General features: G+C 36.0%; 3 protein-coding genes and 1 pseudogene across 3 annotated transcripts; 2 read left to right on the top strand and 2 right to left on the bottom strand.

Annotated features, from left to right (window-relative positions):
- The first annotated feature begins 178 nt into the window (after window positions 1-178).
- On the top strand, window positions 179-4,392 carry LOC141823957 (UBP1-associated protein 2B-like). The gene is made up of 2 exons (XM_074711166.1): window positions 179-1,592; window positions 4,161-4,392. The coding sequence occupies exon 1, from the start codon at window positions 207-209 to the stop codon at window positions 1,590-1,592; it is 1,386 nt and encodes a 461-aa protein (XP_074567267.1). The 5' UTR covers window positions 179-206; the 3' UTR covers window positions 4,161-4,392.
- Window positions 4,393-5,584: 1,192 nt separating this feature from the next.
- On the bottom strand, window positions 5,585-7,042 carry LOC141823959 (protein RETICULATA-RELATED 3, chloroplastic-like; annotated as a pseudogene).
- Window positions 7,043-9,552: 2,510 nt separating this feature from the next.
- LOC141824901 (uncharacterized) lies at window positions 9,553-12,846 on the top strand. The gene is made up of 5 exons (XM_074712245.1): window positions 9,553-9,698; window positions 10,621-11,164; window positions 11,243-11,465; window positions 11,548-12,020; window positions 12,110-12,846. The coding sequence occupies exons 2-5, from the start codon at window positions 10,718-10,720 to the stop codon at window positions 12,653-12,655; spliced, it is 1,689 nt and encodes a 562-aa protein (XP_074568346.1). The 5' UTR covers window positions 9,553-9,698; window positions 10,621-10,717; the 3' UTR covers window positions 12,656-12,846.
- A 303-nt stretch (window positions 12,847-13,149) lies between these two features.
- Window positions 13,150-22,427, bottom strand: LOC141822775 (uncharacterized). The gene is made up of 13 exons (XM_074710102.1): window positions 22,308-22,427; window positions 22,155-22,221; window positions 21,419-21,529; window positions 19,903-20,098; window positions 19,364-19,449; window positions 18,940-19,135; window positions 17,116-17,227; window positions 15,622-15,749; window positions 15,140-15,346; window positions 14,924-15,033; window positions 14,583-14,712; window positions 13,807-13,956; window positions 13,150-13,592 (listed from the first exon to the last, which is right to left on the bottom strand). Exons 1-13 carry the CDS (start codon window positions 22,393-22,395, stop codon window positions 13,371-13,373), a joined length of 1,803 nt encoding a protein of 600 aa, XP_074566203.1. The 5' UTR covers window positions 22,396-22,427; the 3' UTR covers window positions 13,150-13,370.
- Window positions 22,428-22,784: the final 357 nt, after the last annotated feature.

Below are 22,784 nucleotides of genomic sequence, written 5' to 3'. Positions count from 1 at the left end.
GTTTATATATATATATATTAATTATTTAAAAAAAAGGTATGTGGGTTTGGGCCCGAACATTCGGATCTGTCGTGCAACCCGAGTAAGATTAATCCGAACCCGAGTTAACATTCAGGGTCGGTAACATAAAGCAATCGAGGCGACTGACGTTCAATCGTAGCTCTCAGATCCTGAAAACCCTAATTTCCCATTTCGTAGCGCCGCAAATGGGGAGGAAGCGGAAACCAGTAGTCCAGAATCCAAAATCCTACTATTCATCCGACGAGGAGGAGGAGGAGGAGGAGGAGGAGGAGGGGGAGGAAGAGGAAGAAGAAGAAGAGGTTGAAGAAGTCGAGGAGGAAGAGGGGGAGGAGGAAGAAGAAGAAGAACCTGAAGAGGAAGAGGAAGAGGAAGACGAAGACGAAGAGGAAGAAGATGGTGAAGAAGAAGAAGCAGCGGTAGCCGGAAACATAAAATTAGAGACGACTGTGAAACTCACAAAGGACGAGGTAGAAGTGAAAGAGGAAATCGATCCCGACGACCGCGAGTCTATCCGACGTCTTCTTGAGCCCTTCGGCAAGGACCAGCTGGTCGAGCTCCTCAAGGAAGCCGCACTACGCAACCCTTCCCTTCTATCGCGCATTACGACCGTTTCCGAATCTGATCCCGCCCAGCGCAAGCTCTTTGTTTACGGTCTCGGCTGGGATGTCACCTCCGAAACCCTCAACGCAGTGTTCTCTACTTACGGTGACATCGAGGAGTGCAGGGTTCCCACTGACCGCAATACTGGCCGCTGTAAAGGCTACGCCTTTATCCTTTTCCGCACTCGAGCAGCCGCTCAAAAGGCCCTTGGTGAACCACAGAAGAAGATTGGTAACCGTATGGCAACCTGCCAGCTTGCTTCATTTGGCGCCCCTGGTGCTCACGGTCCTGTTGTTGAGCCCACTGGCCGTAAGATTTTTGTTAACAACATCGGCGACCATGTAAATCCTGAGCGCTTGCGTGCCTTCTTTGCCAAGTACGGGGAGCTTGAGGATGGTACCGTTGGGTACGACAAGACAACGGGTAAACTTCGCGGGTTTGCATTCTTTGTCTACAAGACGCAGGAGGGGTGCAAGAAGGCCCTGGAGGAGCCAAGGAAGTATTTTGATGGGTGTGAGTTGAACTGCCAGAGGGCTGTCGAGGGGATGAAACCGAAGAGCCAGGCAACAGAAGCTTCCTTGCCTACAGGGTTACCATCAAATGATCATTCTTTGACTTACGCCTCACAGTCGGTGATGGGTCTCAATCCGGTTATGGGGTTGGTAGGGCAGAGTCTGAATCCGGCAGTGGGAGTGTTGGGGCAGAATCTTGGGGTTGGTCTCCTCAACCAAGGTACAGTGGGTGCAGGAGTGCCATCATCTTTGAACAGGAGTGGCACGACTCCACCATATGGAGCGGGATTAGGCCTTAGCGGAAGTGGATTGGGGATTAACAGCTTCAGTCCCAGTGTGATTGGCAACTATCAATCACAAGCAGCTTTGCAAGGCTTGGGAACCTACAACAGCAATTATTTGTCTTCGTCAACCAGGACAAATTCACAGTCTGGCTTACCCCCATACTTTGGGCGCTAGGTAAGATAATCTATGGCCTCTGCGAATTAAATATGGCATTGTCTTGGTCTGTGGTTTTGCTGAGAGTTTATACTTTACTGTTGATTGTGGAAAAGATACTATCTGATGTCTACACGCCATTGGTTTATTGACATGAGGTTATGATATTATTAATATTTTCGTCAACAAGGTGTCCGGAAAGTGATTTTAGCAGTTTTATGGTAGCTCAGATCGTTAAAGTATGAGCAATTAGAAGTGCTGATATCGGGACTTATCAACAAAGAGGAAATGAAAGGGTAATTTGCTCTACAATATTTAGATTTAAATTTAGCCAACTAAAACTTCTCGTGTAGGGAACAATATCTGTATCTTTAAAATTAGAGATATTGTTAATATGAAGATACATAGATGGCCAGGTCCAGAGTTAGAGATAGTGTTTTTTATTAGGATATGTAATGCTTGGGTTTATTGTATTTCCCAGAATGTATCCTGTGGCACAGTGTACAAACATAAATATTTGGTTAGAAACATTGTTCGTACAGGTCTTTGTTGCTATTATTATTATTATTATTATTATTTGTACTTTTGCTTCCCCTCACCCCTCCCTCATCCCTCATATACGGTAACTCTTACATACATGAGATTTGTATTACATGATTTAACCTAGATGCTAACGACTGTGATTTGTAGCACAAGAATAGATATTCTTCTAATCTACATATTGCTTGGGTTAGTTTGTTTTTGAAACATATTCTTTGTGGCCATGTCTTGTTTAACATAATTCTTGGGTTGGGGATATAAATTGTTTATGTTTGGCATCATTACGCTATTTATTCATGAAAGTTCATTGATTATAATGTAATTCCATTATACATCAAGTTTGAATAGATATTTGTCTAACTTGGAGTGTCAAGTGTGATTTGTCATGTGAGTCAGAGATATTAATTATCTTAATAACCATTGGTTTTAGTTTGTTTACCACAAAACATTTTACAGACCGGTGTGATTGAACATTAAATACTGTGCAAGTAAGACCAAGCACTCGATTACACCATTGTTATGTTGTGTGAGTCTTACATGCATGAAATATGAATAACTTTTTGTATCTCCAGGGCTGTAAATGTTGTCTAATGTTAGGTGGCTACTTATGTTGTTTGATGTAGGCTGAGATTAATTATGATTGTAAGTATATGAGTTTGTTTTTAGATTATTTTCTTAAATCTTTCTAACTATTGCAATATCCTCCTCTCCCTCTCTTTTCTCCCTTTTCTTATTTCTTATGCTCTGTTTTTTTTCTCTACAAACTCTTCCTCCCCCTTTTCCTCTCTCCCTCCCTAATTCTCCTCCTTTCTTTTTAAATTATTTTTCTCATATTTTTTCCATTATTTTTTAGTTCCCTCTTTGCTCTTGCTTTCTTCTCCCTCTCCTTTTCTTCTTCTTTGTCCTCTCCCTCTCTTCCATCTTGTTGTGGACAGTTGGGGTAAAGGTTGCAGTTGTGCAAGATCTAAGGCAGTTGAATGAAAAAAGTAATGTGGACTCAGGGACCTCATGAGGCTGCTTTTACACTTGGTGATGGCTGCATTGCAATTGGTGGAGGAGGAGGAATGGTGGAGAGAGGGAGTAGAGGAGAGGAAGTAAATCGAAAACTACAGTTTTTAGATAATAATTTGGAAATAAATTTTTGACATAAAGTACGCTGATTAGGTGTTCCAGTCACCTATCTAGCCGCCTCTGTCAGTTTATTGGATGGAGCATCAAAATTAATAATTCATTATGGTTCATGCACGTTGTCGCAATAAAGAAATTATGTACTCAATTTCAAGTAGATTCAAGATATTTACTTCTATTATATTACCATAACTTTTTGCCAGTTACATATGGTCCTTTTATGAGTTTATGCTTAAGTTAATAGGTAGACAAGCATAAATGTCATTTTATAAATTATTAGCTTTTTTTGTAGAACACACTTAACAATCTGCTTCTATGCTTCATAGTTTGTCCTATTGAATGTAGTTTCTATCTATTTAGTTGAACCTTATAAGTCAGTTCCATTGCTTGCTTATCTTTAACACATTCATTATTTATGTCCTGCAGTAGAGATTTTCAAAGTTGGGATGAAGCTAATTTCTCCTCCATTTTCTTTATCTTTTTCATCCGAAGTAAATAGTAATAACAATCCATCTACATTTTCTTTTTCTCTTTCATCCATTGTAAATAGTAAAAACAATCCATCTCCATTTTCTTCACTAATTTAGAGAAGGAAATAATGCTTGTAACTTGGATCATCGAATATCATGCATTCCGGTAAAACAGTGACAACTTTGTTGCAAGAGTATTTTATTCACCACATATATTGCAAAACTAATATATTATGCCTCAAAATTATGGTCCTTTGCGGTTTGTATTAATGCAGTCAAGTGTCAGCTAACTGTTGATGTAGCATCGATATTATTACATTTGTTTGTTTTTTTTTAAAAAATGTAGTTTAAGTTGATGCCTCGTATTGCTATTTGGTTATGAAAACCTCGTTTTTTTTTCTTTGACATTTTGGAGGATCATCTAAGCTAAACTTTTCCATCGACAATGCAGGTTCGTTGGCCTACAATGGAAGTGTTCTCCTCTGCTGAGTACGGATTAAACTGATGAATTGAAAGGTAGAATATTTACGGGATTGCTTCTCAAAATTATGTTTGCTTTTGATAACCACCGATTTCTGCAACTCTGGCATCGTTTATACTATTGCTAGATTCTGAACATGGCAAGGTTTGAACTCTTGATGTAGTTGGATTTGCATATATCAGATCGATCGACATTTTAATTTTGCTATGTTGTTGATATCTACCTGATAAATCGATGAGCTCGCACCTATCCTTTTTTGTTCAACTATGGAGTTAGTTCTATTGGTGTCAGGATGCATTCCTATTTTAGTTTTTGCTTGAAAATGTGTTCTAGAAAATAAATACTTGTCTAATTTTATCTTCACTTACAAAAGAGACTCCCTCTCATTGCTTGTTAGGAACATCAACGAGCTTTTGTACAAGGCTTCATTTATAATAGAGAGATGTTTAACATTAATTCATTTAGAATAAAACATATAGAACAAACGAATGATCATGCTCTGTATTTTAAATTTGGTCTCAGGTAATTTTATTTCAAATAAAGGCTTATAAATCAGCTTATAGTTAGCTGGTGTAAGCTTTGGTTGAACCACAATTTTTTATCACTCCGATTGAAAAGGAAAAAGAAGGGGTCATTATTCCCTGTGCTGAAGGCATTGCTTGAAATCATCTAACTTGAAGATGCCACTAAAATTGAGAAAATCCCAAATGTTGTTTTTAAGATCCTGGTTCAAAATCTGCTTTCGTGAACGAAATGGGAGCTTACTTCCATCAATAAAAATGCTAAGGTCTTAATTCAAAATCTACATTTAGAAAATGAAAGCTGAATCTTACATATAAGTTATCAAACCTTTAAATGCCATGATAAATTTGCAGTTTCACGTAAAGTTGTGATAAAATTCTAATTAACTCTGCTAAGCAAAAAGGCCGAGCTCAAGTAGGAAAAGGACCCAATTTCTTTTGACAATAATGATGAAAACATGTCAATAGCATTGCAATCAGCATCGTCAATAGCATAACAAAACAGTCATTCATAACAACTCATCAAGATGTCACACTAGCACGGATCAGTGTGCAGACCTGTCGTCAATATGTTTGGAATCAGTGTTGGTGAATGAAAAAGAACTAGATATTCTAACACTTGCATCTATTTGTATCTAAATCTATACTTTAAACCAAAAACTAAAAGCAAAGAACACCTGAGGGAACACAAGCAATGCGAAGGATACAACACATGTTTAGATAGATATGCAACTAATTGTTAGGTACTCTCAGCAAGAAGTACACATGTTTAGATAGAAACAAGATTAACATACAACCATTTCACAAAGACTACAACGTGTAGCAAAGCAAAACAAAGCATCAAGGAAAGAAGAAATATCAGAGAAACAGATGTTCATCAGCAAAATTGAAAATTTTCTCAGGCAACAATCAGACTCATTATTAGGGGAAACAACAGCAGAAGAAAACAACATTAAGCTGAGAGAAAAATCACTATCCAAATAGTGCTGCAAATTCAATAGTACAACATAAGCAGTTCATAGAAATGTGAAGCTTCTCAAACTCTGCTTTATTGATCCATCCCAACTAGTAGTTCTCTTCATTGGCAAAAACAACACCTTTATCTCCCTTGATATCCCAAGATCTGTTATTTCTTCTAACGTTATCTTACTAACAATTATCGGAAAAAGAAAAAAAAAACACGAGATAATCCTTACTTACCTTACGATCATTCATTAATCATCGCCGTTCTCCGGAATTGTAGCTTTGTCACTGACCAACTTCTCCTTGATTTCTTCTACCACCTCTACATCTGCAGTTGCCTTCTGAGACCCGGTAATCCTTGCAAGCATAACAAAAGACATTCCTCCAAGCAGATTGTTCAAACACCTAAGCACCACCACTGATGCCTTGAAACCAGATGAAGGCAATACCTTCTCCATTGCGTACTCGATCCCATTAAGGGTCTGGTACCGGAAATTACTGCTCAATCCCATATGCAGCGACCAGGTCAGCGCATTCAACACAGTCGGCGGGGGCTTGTTAGGTGGCTCAAACCCGGAATCCATCTTCTTGCGTAGAGCGATCAGCCCATTTGAGATCGCCGTCCCTGCAAGCCCCGCAGCGAAGCCGACAGCGGCAAAGGTGACACCTTTGTAGACAAAGGTGCCCATACGGGAGAATAGGGAATAAGACCCCGGCTCAAACATGTGGCTGGTGGGGCAGGTGGCAAATAAGCCAGGTAGGGCAGAGGCGCCGGCCGCGGAGGCAGCCGTGGGTGCCAAGAGGTACATGAGGACGAAGTTGACGATGGATCCGACAACGAGGGTGCAAAATACGAAGTCCAGCTCGCCGAGACCAAAGTTTGGTCGGGAGGCCATGTCGCCGAGGACGCACGCAGTGACGCCGACAACCTCCTCCATGAGGACCTTGAAAGGGAACTGAGGATCGGCGGCAACTCTAGATCGCCACCCCTCTAGGAAGAGGCCCAGAGGACCCCCAGATCTGACGAGGCGGGCTCCTCGCGGTCGCGATCATCGTCGGAAGCACCATCGCCGCCCCGACCGTAGTTGCCGGGTCCATCTGGTGGAAAGGCAGGCCCTCCGCCCGATCGGTCGGGGGAGGTAAAGGACTGGGATTGGTTAGGATTCGCATAGCGAGCGATGAGAGGCGGGAAGGAGACGGTGGAGAGAGGGCGGGGGGAGGGATGAAGGGAGGGGTGAGGATCGCGGCTGAGGTTTGCACCTCTCGGCACGCAGCGGGTTCCGGTGCGGATCGGAAGCGATGAGAAGCGGAGAAACGAGGCGTCGGCGGCCATGGCAGCGTAGTTCTCAGGCGAGGGCGAGCGACGGTATCTCGGTATTAACGAAGGGAAAATGGTGCTCTATCAGATCCAATATATCGATCAAACTAGATCCACATCTACTAACCAACGACACTTAAACAAATCGTCAAATAGGCAATGCGAGTGATTATTTTGCTGTTTCCTGTCCAACAAGATCATGCGTAAACGAAACAACAACGAGAGTTTTGTGAATTGAGCATATCGAAAAAAAGATTCGGTATTCCTGATCTATCCTTATGAATTTGATGATATTATATTGATTCATGAGAGTAATATGGAAAATATGGTCTTTAGTAAGGGTAAAGATGGAATAACGATTAGTAGTGGTAAGTGGAATATATTATTTTCTAAGATGCACTCGTTAGACGTCTTACTCTTACGCAGGATTCCATGTCACCTTCATGGTCAGGTGTAATTGGTGGATTCCGCGTGTAAGACGATGGGTTCGTTAATCTTTATGTTTGTGAAAATTCAGTCTTTTCCTTAATTCATTTGAAATATCAGCTAAATTAAGTTTCATGTGGTCATTGCTCCTTTATTAATTGAAAATAATAATAATAATAAGCTGATAAGGATGATTAGATGCAGTTGAGTGGTTAAAAACTAAAAGTGTCCTTTAGTATGCGTGAGTAAAAATGAAGATTAAATGATCAATTTTAAAAGAAAATTCACTTTTAAAAATGATCACAGAAATAATATGAAAACTAGTTCAAGTATCGCATATTAATTTGTAAGTTTTATTTTTTTTCGTTTATAACCCTTAATATTGATAATTTATGCAATAACCCTTACTATTTTTATTTCTTTACACTAATTGTTTCAAACCTACTCTCTTTTCTCTTGTTTCCTTTATACAAAAGACTAATGGACAAAAATATAAAAGACGCCCTAAATTTTACAAATCAATAAAAGGACGTTCGTTTTTTCTAAAAAAAATATCAAATGAGCGCCCATCTCATAATTTTATCTTGAAAATATCTCTTGATCCAATATTATTATAGAAACTACCAAGTAATTTATACAATATATAACAACTATATGGTAACTTCTACAATATGTAGAAACTATCAAGTAATTGGTACAATATATAGAAAATACTTAATAATTATTATAAAGTGTTTAAAGTGAGTTTACAATTTAAGATTTAGAATTTATACCATATAGAAGCTACCCAATAGGTTGCTATATATAAAAGCTACTCAGTAGCTATACAACGCTATTTAGTAAGTTTACTGAGATTCAAGTTTATGATCTTTGAACACTATTATATCAAAATACTATTTATCAATTTGATAAAAATTATTTAAACTTCATCAAAATCATTTTAAATAGTTTTACAAACTATATGTAGCTGTTAAAATTTTAAACTCATCTGAAATACATTATAGCAACTATTGGGTAGCTTCTACACATTATAATAACTATTTGACAACTTCTACACAGTGTAAATCTTAAACCTTAAATCTTAAATTTACTTTAAATACATTATAGCAACTAATGGTAGATTCTACTTCTTTATAGTATTTACTCGATAGCTTTTATACGGTGTAAATCTTAAACTCACTTTAAATATATTATAGTAATTATTAGGTAGTTCTATAATGTATAACAAGCTTCCATAACAATGTGAACTTTAATTATAAACTCACTCTAAATACTTTGTAACAGTTACTGAGTAGTTGTTATATATTATAGAAGCTATTCGATAGCTTCTATAATAGCGTTGAATCCAAGAGTATTTTTCGAAATAAAATCATCTCAGAGAGATGCCCATTTGATTTTTTTGAAAAAAAAAAAATAGACATGCTTCTCTTAATTTGGAACACCCTTGTGATTTTTGCCTAAGACTAATCGTTCTAGGAGGAAAAAATCTAGGAACCTTCCAGTTGTCCAAAGTGCGAGCATTTACGATCAATAGACTGTCAGTTTATAACTATAAACACTAATAGTTTGACTGTGAAATTACGATAGACACAAGTTATTAAATCGCAACCAATCAATCGATAGTAAAATTATGTCTAACTAGCAATGAGCTTATACTTATGAAATGCTTACTAACCATAAAATCATGACTGTGTCTGTCATGATATTCCTAGATTTTTTTTTTTTTGCTATGTTTTTTTGGAAAAATATTTTTTAAAAATTAAATACACCTTTTGGTAAATATCAAAGTCTTTCATTTTAATTATTATAATTTAATAAATTACAGCTAACTCTAACCTAAAGTATTTTGATATTAATAAAATATTGAGATATTTTGAAAAAAAATTGTTAAACTTTGTGGGGAGTTAAATATATTTTTATATGTGTTATCAAATCAGACTTCTGGGAATTAATTTCATGCGCGGCTAGAACAAAACAATTTTAAAAAATATGGAAGGTAAAACGTAATTTATTATAGGCTTTCTGTAAAAAATATTTGGAAAGTAAGGGGCAAAATGTAATTGCATGCTTCTATCCGCCCGAACCAAGAGAGCTGTACTAATTTTAATCCCAAACTACTGTCGCGATCGCCAATTCCTCCCGTGCCCTAGACGCTCCCTCTCTTCTACCCGTTCACTGCTTCACGCTGCCCTCGCTTCCCTCCTCCGCCCGGCACACATCACGTAGGCGATCTCCGGCCCACCTACCAGATCCTCCGGCGATCGCCCTCTTCTTCAATCGGTACTTCTCCTCTTCCTGATTAGAACATTGAACATGCATCCCCGCGTACAAGTTTGCCTTTTAAACTTCAAAGTGTGATATTTTTGTTATTTTTGGCGGCGATATGTAGCGCCCATCCTCGTTTCGAGCAATAATTAGATCGCAAGGCACAAATTGGTTACGTTTTCGATCTTTTCTCGTGATTGAATTGTAATAGTTACATTTCTGTGACTCGTCACTGTGAGTTTGAAAGGCATTGGTTTCAGAAGCAGAACTCTGTGCACAGCAACACTTCTCGTAGCAAGATTTCGTTTTTATAATCGATTTCGTTTTCAACTGCCTCTGTTCTTTTCTCCTGGAAACGATGTCTGACATATAAGATGAATATGGCATGGCATTTTTTTATTCTCGCAATGAATTAGTCTGTGATACTGTGGTAATAGTTGTATTTCCTCTTACGATACAAAACTTGTCATGCATGCTAGATAGTGATTATTAGACCCAGTTGTGTCTCGTTTTCGGTTGTTATGTACCTGTTATTTCCTCTTACGATACAAAACTTGTCATGCATGCTAGATAGTGATTTATGTTAAAGAAAAGAAAGTAAGGAAAGGATGCCCCTCACTTGGATCATGTCTTCACTCAAACTCTCAGAATGTGTGTGTGGTGCAATCAACTGCCACATGGCTAATTCAGCTGAAGCACGAGCAATTAAGGGAACAAATTGTAATGGATATGAATTTACATTTTGCTTCTTAATCTGAATTTGATGCTATATGTTGCTTTATCAAGATTATTGTTAATTGGTGATATTCTGGTATTTGAGTTGTTGAGTTATAATGTGTTTCTTTTGTGACATAAAAGCAGTAATATATGCTTTGGTTGTTTACTATGTTTTAACCTTTACTCTGTTTCATATGTTTTTTGATACTGCCTTAAGCAGAAGTTGTGACAAACAATAGGAAGAAGCCAATTGTTGCATGGTGGCGTAATCATCAAATGACTGCAGTGGTGCCGTATTGTTACCATATGTCGAAATTATGAAATTAATGGAGGTACATTGTGACACCCATCAGCATGTTGACAAACCATTGTTGGAAAGTAGCGAACGTAAAGCAAAGGTTCGTCTTGAGTTGTTAAGGAGATTGACTAATGATCCTGAGTTGTGTCATAATACTCTTAGAGTGAGTCCATCAGCGTTTGTTCAACTTTGTAATCTTCTAAGAGCTACAAAACTTGTGAAGGCTAATAAGAATTCATCGGTGGAGGAAAAAGTAGCAAAATTTTTGTACTTGATAGCACATGATGTAACCACCAGACAACTTTCATGTTTTTTCCGACGGTCAACTAGAACTATAAGTACCCATTTCCATGAAGTTCTAAGAGCAGTTATTAGCATGCATGAGAAATTTATAAAACAATCAGATCATAGATCAGAACTACCACCAGAGATTGGCAACAGTAGCCCATTCACATCATATTTCAAGGTAAATTCATGATAAACTCTATCAATTGCTAATTGTCATATGTGTTAACATCCATTTGATTCATGGATATAAATGCAGGACTGTATTGGTGCAATTGATGGTATACAAGTTAGAGTAAAGATACCTAGTAAGGATGCACCAAATTTCAAAGGAAGGAAAGGATGGCCTACAACAGACATTTGGGCAGCATGTTCATTTGATTTATGTTTCACATACATTCTCACTGGTTCAGAAGAGACTGCATCAGATTCAAGAATTTTGAAAAATGCCATTATAAGAGATGAATTGGTAATACCAGAAGGTACTTTTCTATTGTGAAAAAAAATATCTGTAATTGACTTTGAAAGAGTTTAACAAATATTTCTATCATCTTATTCCTATAGGAAAATTCTACTTAGTTGATGATGATTTCATGTTGAAAAGTAATCTACTTGCACCATATCCTAGAGTTCGTTATCACTTGAAAGAATACTCGCAATGTGGTCCAGAAAATGCAGAAGAATTATTTAACCTTACACATGCATCCCTTCATATGGCAATTAAACGTGCATTTGGGGTGTTGAAGAAAAGATTTCCTATTATAGCTAGTGGAGCCGAACCGGATTATCCTATTCGTACCCATATCTGTATCATCGTAGCATGTTGTATTTTGCACAACTTCTTAATGGGTGTTGACCCGAATAACCGATTGGTTGAAGAAGTAGACGCAGAATTGATGAATGCTACTATTGGTAGCTCTGCTGCTATTGGTTTTGGTAATGAAAGACAAGATGAGGAATTTAGAAGGGGCATGCTATTGAGAGAAAACATAGCTAGAGCAATGTGGAGCGATTACACAGTTAATGAACTTATTAAGGTTTGTTATTTATTTCATCATGCATATCTCTTTGCATATGTTTGATTTTGATTATATCAATGATGTGCTTTTTATTCTACTGTAAATAGGAGAAACCACAGGTAAAAGAATGGTGGACAGCACCCATGCACAACTACGACAAGTTGTATACACCCTTTGCCGCTGATCGTGCAGCAGGTGAAGATGTTTTTGCTGGTGCATTCTTCAACACCGGTCCTGAAGAGGAGACTCCACCAGACCCATTATTGGAGTGTAATGGTGTCAATTTTATAAAACCATGTGGTGAAGGAAGCCCAATTCTAGATGACCAAGTGCCCAGCAAGTTCAAGAGGAAAAGATCAGCAATGAATGAGACAAATGATAAAAAGCTTCAAGATTCAGAAATCGGACTACTTCGAATAGCAACAGCTCTCGAAAAAGGTAAACTCAAGATCAAGGAGGCTGACAATCCTACAGTCGAAGAGTTCTCAAGAAAGGAAATTTTTGCAGAGCTAGAAAGATTACAAGTTGATTCTTCAAAGATCATAGATGCATACTTGCTCCTCTCAGCAGACAAAGAGAAAACAAAGACATTTTTTGGAGCTCCCGAACCATACCGATTGAGTGTGATTTATAAGATGATGTCTCAACTCTGAAAAGCACAAGTTAGTATTTATATGATGTGGCCTTGTATGAACGTCTTCTCGGCATGGTTGCTGGTTTTGAGACTCAATTAGTAAATATTTATTACTCCAGTTCCTGGTGCTCGAGAAAAGTGTAATTCGTTTCTTGAGTTGTTTTTAGTTTGTAAATTATTTGTTGATAGTTATGCTACATTACTGATTTCCAGAAGATTTAGTCAGGTTCTTTTTGCAGCTCATACTGTAGCAAATTCTCTGCTACAGGATCCCAACTTCTATATAGATTGTGTGGAGTCTTTTCAGAATTTTTATTATAAAAAAATTGCAAAGCATTGTCACTGGCTTGCAAATGACCATAAGCGTTAGAGAAGATTTCTTAGTTAAGGACAATCTCGTTGCACAATATCAATTATATAATTTTTTCTTTCATATCGATCTATGTTGGGGTAGAATTTTTGCATCGCAACTGCACAGATTTTATAACAAACCTTTCTTGGTCACATGAGTAATTACTTTTCATAATAGTTCTAGATCCAAGATCCACTTTCAATATGAAATTAGCCATTGTCAAAAAAAAGGTATGCGTTTCAATCCTCTCTTGATGAAATTCTAAAAGATAAAAAGGGGCCAGAAACAGACTTTCGAACATGGCAACGGAATTGTTTCCTGACGGTTTTTTTTAAAGAACACAGCCGCAACTAAAACAGACTCCCAATCTTTAGAGGACGGCTTAACCCCAAAACCTGCTGAATATACCCTTCTTGTCCTTCTTCATCCTGTTATCAAGAGATGGGAAGTCGATCGAGCTGTAAGCAATGTCCAGGACAATTGGATTGCATGGAACCGCTTGGAATGGAGGTGGAAACTGGGCAATGCGTGCTACGACTTTGGAATTGGGTTCGCCGACTGCTGATTCATAAACATCAAGTGTCTCCAAAAGTAACTTTTTCTCCTGCACGAGAATGCTCCAAATTTATCAGTTTGAGTAACTGCATGTGTTATTTCAATATGAACCAAACTAGGAACCAGAATATTTGACATGTTCTGAATAGATATTTATATAATGAGTAAAAATGAACGAGCAATAGTGAAGAAGAAATCATTGTCAAAAGTCAACGATTTCAGAGAAACTAGTAATTTAGATTATATGCACAAAACAAGTAAACCTTTTTCTCCTGTCCCGCCAATGAGATGGTTGAAACCCTTTTTGAAAGATTTTCTGGTATCTTCTCCTCCTCCATGATCCCAGCTGCATGCTCAATACAAATGCTTGATCTGCAGATATCTAATAGTACCTTCAGATCTTGGGCTAAAGCCTGCCATGTTGACAAGCAGTCACAGTGAGTGAATAAAATGGCATTCCTTGAGTAAGGATAGCAAATTTATTAGTCCAGTTAAGTATCTGTTTTTTCTGGTCAGTTGCACAAATAAGAGATCTTATTCATTTATATCAGGCTGTCAGTCAATCACCGCAATCACTAGAATTTCATTTTTGAAGCAAGCAGGCTTAGCATAGTTGGTGTAGTAACCTACTCCATTTTAGTCACGTAGAAATGGAACCTAGATTACAAGGCAAATCAATATCCAAATAAAGTGTGATTACCATGATTAAGGACTAAACAAGTTTTAGGATATTATATAACAGTCTTAAGAAGTCTAGTATTAATCATTCAAGATAAACTAATCATTCAAGGTGAAATCTGCATCTAACCAGTGATGTTTGATAGCACCTGTATCGCCAAAAATCATTGCTGACCCTACAAAGTAGTTACTTTTGTAGAATTCTATTTCTAGTTGTTTACATAGTTTTAACGTAAGTACTCTTCTATCAGCACAAGGTGTTACCATAAAACCATCATACCGACTATACAAGTTAGAATAAAAACATAATAACATAACATAATTAGGAATATAAAAAGTGCTAAACAAGTAAGAAAAGAACCTGATCAGAATTAGTTGCCATTTGAAGCTTCTCCAGGGCATTATTTGCAAGAGAACGCGCATGGCAAAATAACAAATATGCTTCAGCCCTTTTGCCAGCTGAACTATAGGATTTAGCCAAGTAAAAGCACCTGTAATTTTGAGAAAATAGCTTAAAAAGCCAAGCTAACAGGGGCCCTAAATTGTAATGAATGCAAAAATCCAATAGCAATATTAAATTGGCCATGCAGCACTGAAACGGGGTCTTGATCTTCAAATCAAGCATGATGAATTAATCCATTCAGTTTCCCTCCCAAAAGTACAGATAAATCTAATATTTCTGAAGAACCAACTAGGACACACCTTTCAGCTCTAAACACTGAACTCTTAATTTCACATTCTTCAACAAATGCAACTTCTTCAGAGTTCCTGTTCTTCCCAGAACTGACTAAGTCAGATAAATCAGATGCATTCTGCCATTAAAAAAGGATTAGTTCCACTTGCGCCCTCAAAAGAGATGGGAAAACACAAACTATGGTAACAAGCTCAAAGAAACACTGAGAATCAAACGATATTAACCTGTATTAAGAGATCATATAGACGAACAAGTTCCTCTGGTTTTGTGACTTTATCAACCTTGTCATCACGATGTTTTTTGAATTTACTTTTAGCAATGACAACCAGTAACTGGTTGCGTTCGATGGTGCGCTGTGTTAAAACAGCACTTACTGCCTTATCCAGACCATTTAAATCATCTTTTGCATTCTCAGCATTCCCTGCAGTAGCCTAAAATCAGAATGCAGTTAGATACTCACATAAAGAACTAAATATACGAAAGCCCATTTCAAACTCATTGTTGAAGAGTTTAGCAGACATTGGCATGCAAGAATATTTCATACTCAAAATCCAGACTCATCCAACAAGCCAATCACATAAAAGATTTGTTAATCTAGAACAATATGGAAATTTGAGGCTAATTTAGTTCCTGGTTAGACGTATTTTGATATGTAAATAAAAGCCTTATAAAGCAAGAACAAATGATGAACATGATGTTAACATACCAAGTCACTACGGATGCAGCCTCTAGCATCATGATATGCAGAAAATATTTTGTCAAACATGGCCAGCTTCTTCTCTGCTGGAAGCGAATCTGATGCTGACCCATGTAGATCTTTCTCTAGCTCCTGAGCTGATCAAATTTCTCAAGTAAGAGAATTTTTGACAAATATTATGTAATTTTACTCTAAATGAAATGCAACATGAAGTAAATTACATAAGACAGGCAATTGATATAAATCATAGGGTTATTGCCATGCTAATTTCATGAGTGCACGCACAATATATTTTGTGTGTATATATCACCACTTATCTATAGATCTGTAATCCCTCTGAGAAATGGTTGACAGGTAATGAACTCAAGTTTACAAGGAACTAAAAACTGTAGTAGTTTGCATGTATTACATACCTAAAAACATTTATTTATGTTCATGAAAAATGAATACACAACTCCAAGGAAACCAAAAAAAGAAATTAGAAATCAAAACTCACAAGGTAGATACTGTATGGCAATAAAGATTCATTCATTCTCAAAAAATCAAAGTCATGGAGAACAAACCAGTACCCATTGAGCTGGCTTTTTATTCTACCAGATACTACAGAAAAGTTCATGAAGTTATCCTCGTTTACATCTTTTTAGGCGTACACTTGTCCCTAATAAGTATTATCATGTCATATGTGAAATATAGATTGAGAAGAAATGTAAGTTATAAGCGACAACACTTGGCCATTAGATCAGAAAAGGGGTAACCTCATATAGATCCCTACAAAATTGTTGATTTAGTAGCTCCAATAATAATGACATCCTTTTCAAATTTATATATTTATGGGTTTAATGAGAAAATTGTCATTAATCACTCTTTTAAAAAATTTAGTGCAAAATGTATGATTGTGAAATCAGGGGATATCTAAAAAAATTAATTTTGCATTTCGATTGGTGTTAAGATTGTTAAAAAAATGCAAAAGAACATATAGCCTGAATAAAGATTAAATCTATATTTATTTTAAAATTATATTACTATCAATAATTACAATGATATACTTATATTAATTTAATTTGAAAGATTAAATTATTGGTGGCATATATAAAGATTTAAAATATCTATAATGGAATGTATGAGATTTTATGTTTGTAACTTTATGATGACAAATATTTAATTTCCTAATTTTCAAAGGATAAATGCTCATCAAAACCACTTAGAAAAATATTCGATGAATATGATATATAATGACTAAGAAATATAAGAATTTATCTTGCACTAACCTTTTACATACAATATGTATACTTATTGCAATCTATACCAAAAAAGTGAAGGGCAACAAGAACATCAGTAGACAAAAGTTACGAGACTGCATAACAAAGCATAACTGTGTTATCATACTAATAAAATCTCAAGATACGCATAGTAATGAAATCTCTTGAAAACATAGAAAATCATTATGAAAAAAAAAAGTGCAATGGTTCCTCATTTTTTCAACTAAAGTAACATGTCACAAACCTTTCAAAATAGAAACACGAGTCTTGGCATTATTGATAGGAAATCTGTGACCAAGCCAGTTGAATTCTGTCATTGATGCTGCTTGTTGAGATCTTGCCTCGGCCATCACAGCCTAAAGTTACAAGACAAATGAAGATAGCTTGAGAAATGAAAAATTTTTGGGGAGATCCAGTTTTTAATTACATCTTACTAGTGCTTAATATCCTAATATTAAAATAGCAAAAGACATGACATAAATCAGATACAAACTTGTAAGGAATCAGGATAAGTAAATGTATAGGAACTGAAGTTACAACAAACACTGACATGAAAGCCATCATAAATTTGATGAGCGTTCAAATGTACTTAACTTTCAGTAAGGATGTTAATAAAAAATGTGTGTTCAAATGTACTTACTAAGGTGGATGGACTGAGCTTGGTGTATTGATATATAAAAGGATGGGTGTCATAGTGTATCCAGCAAATTGTTTATTTGAATGGATGGATGATGAATAAGCAGCATTCTAATCTTTACTCTTTTTTAACTTAAAAAGATAATAAGATGAATGGATGATTAAATTTCATAAAAAATCACTACAATACAAACTAATTTTTCCAATTTTTATTTACTTATCACCCATGTTATTTTCCCTTTATCTTGTTGCTTCCCTTTTCCACTAGAGGTGTTTATATGCTCCAAACCAAAACAAACTGACCGGAGCATAAATAGACCAAATTTTAAGTTGCAATTTCGTTTACAAGATGAATAGCACAGATTGAATCAACCAAATAAAATTTTTATTTGCAATTTCGTACAAACTAAACCAAACCAATCAAATTTCTTCTTCATTTGGATCAAACTAAACCAAAGTTCTTCAATTTGATCTGTTTCAATTAGGTTTGAATTGAACCTGTCTAATTTTAGTTCATTCTTATTAAATGTTTAATAAAATTTTAATTCCATAAATACTAATTTTAGCAAATTAATAAAGAAGAAACTCTGCTCTTTCAAATTTATTAGGTTTCAAATAGTGAAATTAAACCAAATAAAGTTTTTTATAAGTAAATTATCAAACAAACTGAACTTTAACTGTTTTGCATGGAACCCTCTAAAAAAACTCTCTTTACATTTAACTGATGGTTAGTTTACACCTTAACAAATCATTATTTTGGTGCAGTAAGATTAACTAATATTCAATTCTCAATATGAATAACAAAGTTTGTGTTGACAAATTGATTGTGAGAATTCATATTTTCTAATACTCTCACTTCAACAAATATGATTAAAAGTTTAAAACTATTATAGATTGGGAACAAATCACATGCTTTGCGAGGGGTTTTTGATTTGATGAGAGAGATTATTGATAAGGGCAACAATTGAAATTTATTATATTCCATAAGGCTCTTTTTGAAAACAACAGTAGTTAATTGTCCGTTCTTCTTTGATGTGCCCAATCTGGCAGATCAAACACTAGTTGCAATTTTTTATTTATCCACTTCACCCACTCCAAATGGATGAAAATATTAGTACTTCATCCACACTCCCATTCATCGAATCACTTATCCACCGAACTAAACACAGTCTAAAGCTCACAGCCTCAAGTCATTATAGAACACTCTTATTTATCAAAAAGTTTATGCCATAACAATCAAATGGTGATTGTACTACAAACTTAAAGAACAAGCACAATTTTCAATTATAAACAGAGAAATATATAGTTCTGGGTGGCTAAGATAGACTATAACTAACCAACAAAAGAACACATATACACACACACTAAAGAAACAAATAAAAAAAGAAAAGTGTATAGGAAATTTAAGTAGAAGGAGAAGAAATAAATCTACCTCTAATTTAGATTTGAAGAGGTCCAAGGCCGGTCCTTCCATTTCTCCAATGTCAAGAAGCTCCGAAGTTTGCAATTTTGACTCACCTACTTTATGTAAACAATATCTGATACTGGGTTCTAGTTCTTCAACACGTTCACGGCATAACACTTGATTTTCTATGGTTCCATATTTTCCAAGCTCTTCATAAACAGCCCTTCAGGGGAAAAAATTTAGACTTGATCAAAAGAAGCTGAAGCAAGAAGAAAGTATTTCAAAATGAGTGTAAATAACAATCAAACAATAGGATATAAATCAGGATAAGAAACAACTATGATTCATAGGAGTAACCCAGCTGAGAACTAATGCACCAGCAATGCCAGGCACAATAAAGACCATAGATCAGACTGAAGGTAATTAGTTGAACATTTTGATTTCTGTAAACCTTGCATTCTTGAAGTTCATTAATGCAGTTTGCCAATTCTGATCTTGTTCAAACAATAGAGAACCTTTCATGTAGGAAGCATATGCCTGCATGCAAAAAATCTGGCTCAAGATTCTGCAATCTGATGTATGTCTAATAAAAGATGCCAGAAGAAAGATGAAAAAAATGTAGAGACCAAAAGCAAAGCAAATTGACGAAGAATGCTCTTTCATACATTTTCCAATGTGATCACAACAGCTCACATTGTTTATACAGGAAAATCATTCCAACATCACATTGCACTATAAGGGAAAGGCAAAACATGCAAGGTCAGCTCTCTCATTGTTCAGGCTATTTTTCTCCCTTTAGCAATGTAACACCATCCAAATCAGCATGATGTTATACGCAATAACAAGCCAGTAAGGTGGTAACACAGGCAATGCTACAATCCATTGACATAAATGCATGCACATGGATATGCTACCCAATGATCTATGTACCAATGTAATACCATACAATCATTCAAACAAGTGATAGGAAAAAAAAGATTGGTACAATACTTCAGCTTCAAGAGAAGTTCTTGAATCTCCTTTAACAGCACAGAGCTGTGAAAAAAGTGTTGCCCATTTAACAGCCTTTCTCAATCTACCAAGCAAGTGAATGCGTTGACGAGAATTTGGTCCATCAGGCAACTGTTTTTTCTCCATGGCATAGCTCCAGGCCCGCTCAGCCATGTATAAAACAATATGGAGAAACCTATAAATGAAGCAGTCAAAAACATATATCAATAGCTCTGGAAGGGTGTAGATCCATTAACATATAAATACAAAAATCCAAGGTGCATATGTGGCATTTACAACTGCATGATTGCAATTTAAAAGAACACTTCAGAAAAGAATGGTAAGCAAGCTGGATCATTTGAGTACTTTGTATTAGGAATGAAAATTATCCCCTATGGATACTATGAAACAATCTGTGGGAAAATATGATTTTGTAACCATCAATATCCCTAAAAATTACACAGAAAATATTTCCATAAATCATGGAATTATGATTCCGTAAATTACAGGATACAATAGTGTAGCTAGTTTCCATAAAAGGTTATTTACTTTTTTTAGAAAAGTATGTTATTTTATAAAAAATAAGTCATGTTATCAATCTATAAAATGAGGTTAAGATCCAATATATTGGATACGTTGTTGAGTTAATATAATTTTCAATTTTCATCACAACCTTTTGTGAAATCCATAAATGATTACTCTATGTAATAGTCATAATTTCACGTTACACAAATTGAACCTCATACTAGTAAAGCATAACTGCATGATTGCAAATTGTAAAATTACTTCATACTTAAACTAAAGGTCAACTGGCCTCAATTGCATTTGAATTTTCCATGTGAATTTCAAAAATAGTGTCATGATTGATCTGCAACAAAAGAGTTGTTTGTAAGATCAATAAATGGTCACTCGTGTAATGGTTACAATGACAAATTATACAAATGAACTTAAACTATCTAGGAACAATCATACATCATTCTTACAAAAGGAGATCCAAATAACCTTGATTCTGCTAGGATTCATACAACAGTGATTTCAACAAGATTTACATAGAACTTGAGTAGAAGCAACTCCATTTTTCCTATCTTGTAACACTACTTGGTTCGTTCTTATTTACAATTTCATTTCTTATGAGGATACCATCACACACAGGGAAAAATCAATAGGCACAGTCTCAAAGAAGCAAGAGAAAAATAATAATAATGGCAATTAAACAATATTAATGTAAATATTAAAGTAAGAAAAAAGAAACACAGAGGTTAGTTCAACTTTCTTTGCTAGAAAAACTCCCCCCAATGTCAAGTGTATACAAGTCTGAGAAATTTAAGAATAATACACCACCAAATAATTTTAATGATATAAATACATAGAAAAAACAGTAAAATCCCTAGTAATTACTAGCTCATTGATAGACAATCAAAGAAAATATGCGACTTCACAGATTATGTAACATACACTAAATGTGACTGAACAGGTATAACACTAAATTGTTCTGAGACAAGGAAGAAATGCAAACCTCACATCAGTGACTGTAGACTCTGTTATTGTCTTCCGTGTATATTTACCACGACCATGTGTAAACTTCAATGACTTATATAATCTTCTCAATCGTGCAGTGCAATATCGCCTACAACACCAAATAGTCTTCTTAAGACAATAGAAATGAAAATTAACAATAATTTTAAAAAATGGAAACACAAAAGATCGCAAGCACACTACAAATGATTATGAAAAATCTGATAAAAAATGTAACTGATAATTATAATTATTGGACAAAGACACACTATATCTACTGGGATTTTATGCAATATTTATTCCTAAATTTAGGATAAATTATAATTTAAAATCATTTGCCACGAGCAAACCATCAGTGAGACTTGAATGCCTGAGTCCAAACAGATTTATCTTTAGACGGATTTCATATCAAGGAAAAGATACATATAAAAGCAAAATAATGCTACCAATCAGATCCCCAACAAAATTAGAGAAACATATGTTCATTCTCAACAGTGGAAGAAAAATGCTTAATCTATGCAGAGATCCAACTACACTTTTCTCATGCATGTTTTATCAGAGAGAAAAACTTTGCTGATCCCGAAAATACAAGTAAACTGACTATTATAACTCCGGCCGTAACGTAAAAGCATACTAACAATTTCATGTATAGAATATTTCCAATCCATGATAAACTCAATGACATCCAAATTAATCCCAAATCGGGATCCTCATGCAGTCAATCGAACAGAACATACCTGTACCGAGTGTAATCTCGGTGCCTCAAACCGTGCTGCATCTGAGCGGATTTTACTAGCTGCAACACTGATGACAAAAACAAGAAGCCGGTTTGTTAAATTTCACGAAATGATTCTCAAATCCAGAAAGCGAGAAGTTGTGGGAGATCGAACCGTTGATGGAGAACTTGGGACTGATCTGTTCTACAGCGACAGACTTGTCCACGTCGATCTCCATCGCCGTCGCGTCCTTTTTCGCCATGATTCTTCCGGTAGGATATCAGAGAAATGATCCTTCGGTTCCAATCTAGAATTCTAGGGTTCATGTACTCTGAAGATTTGCTGGTTGTTTCAGGGTCGGTGCGGATTCGTCAATGGATCCGCATCGAATGGTTCAAATCCTATAACAAGCCCCGATGAGATCCGAGTTAATCCGCGTCCGATATGGCACGTAAGCGGGGCCACAATCTGGGTCGTTAATGGGCTTAGAGGATTATCTAATGGGTTTTAATACTTGGGAAAGCAACCTCAAATTGGTGACGTGGCCCACATGGGATGACCTCAGCATGAACTCATTTAAGTCTTCGGCTAAAGCCACGCAGACGCAAGTGAGAACCCGGCACTCGCTCAAGCTGTCGACCTCGCCGCCTC

Source organism: Curcuma longa, chromosome 3 (assembly GCF_044706935.1).
Source record: "Curcuma longa cultivar G26 ecotype Majalengka, Jawa Barat chromosome 3, ITB_CL_G26_1.1, whole genome shotgun sequence".
NCBI lineage: Eukaryota > Viridiplantae > Streptophyta > Magnoliopsida > Zingiberales > Zingiberaceae > Curcuma > Curcuma longa.
The sequence above is the reverse complement of the archived record's forward strand: the minus strand, read 5'-3'. Positions and strand labels throughout refer to the sequence as shown.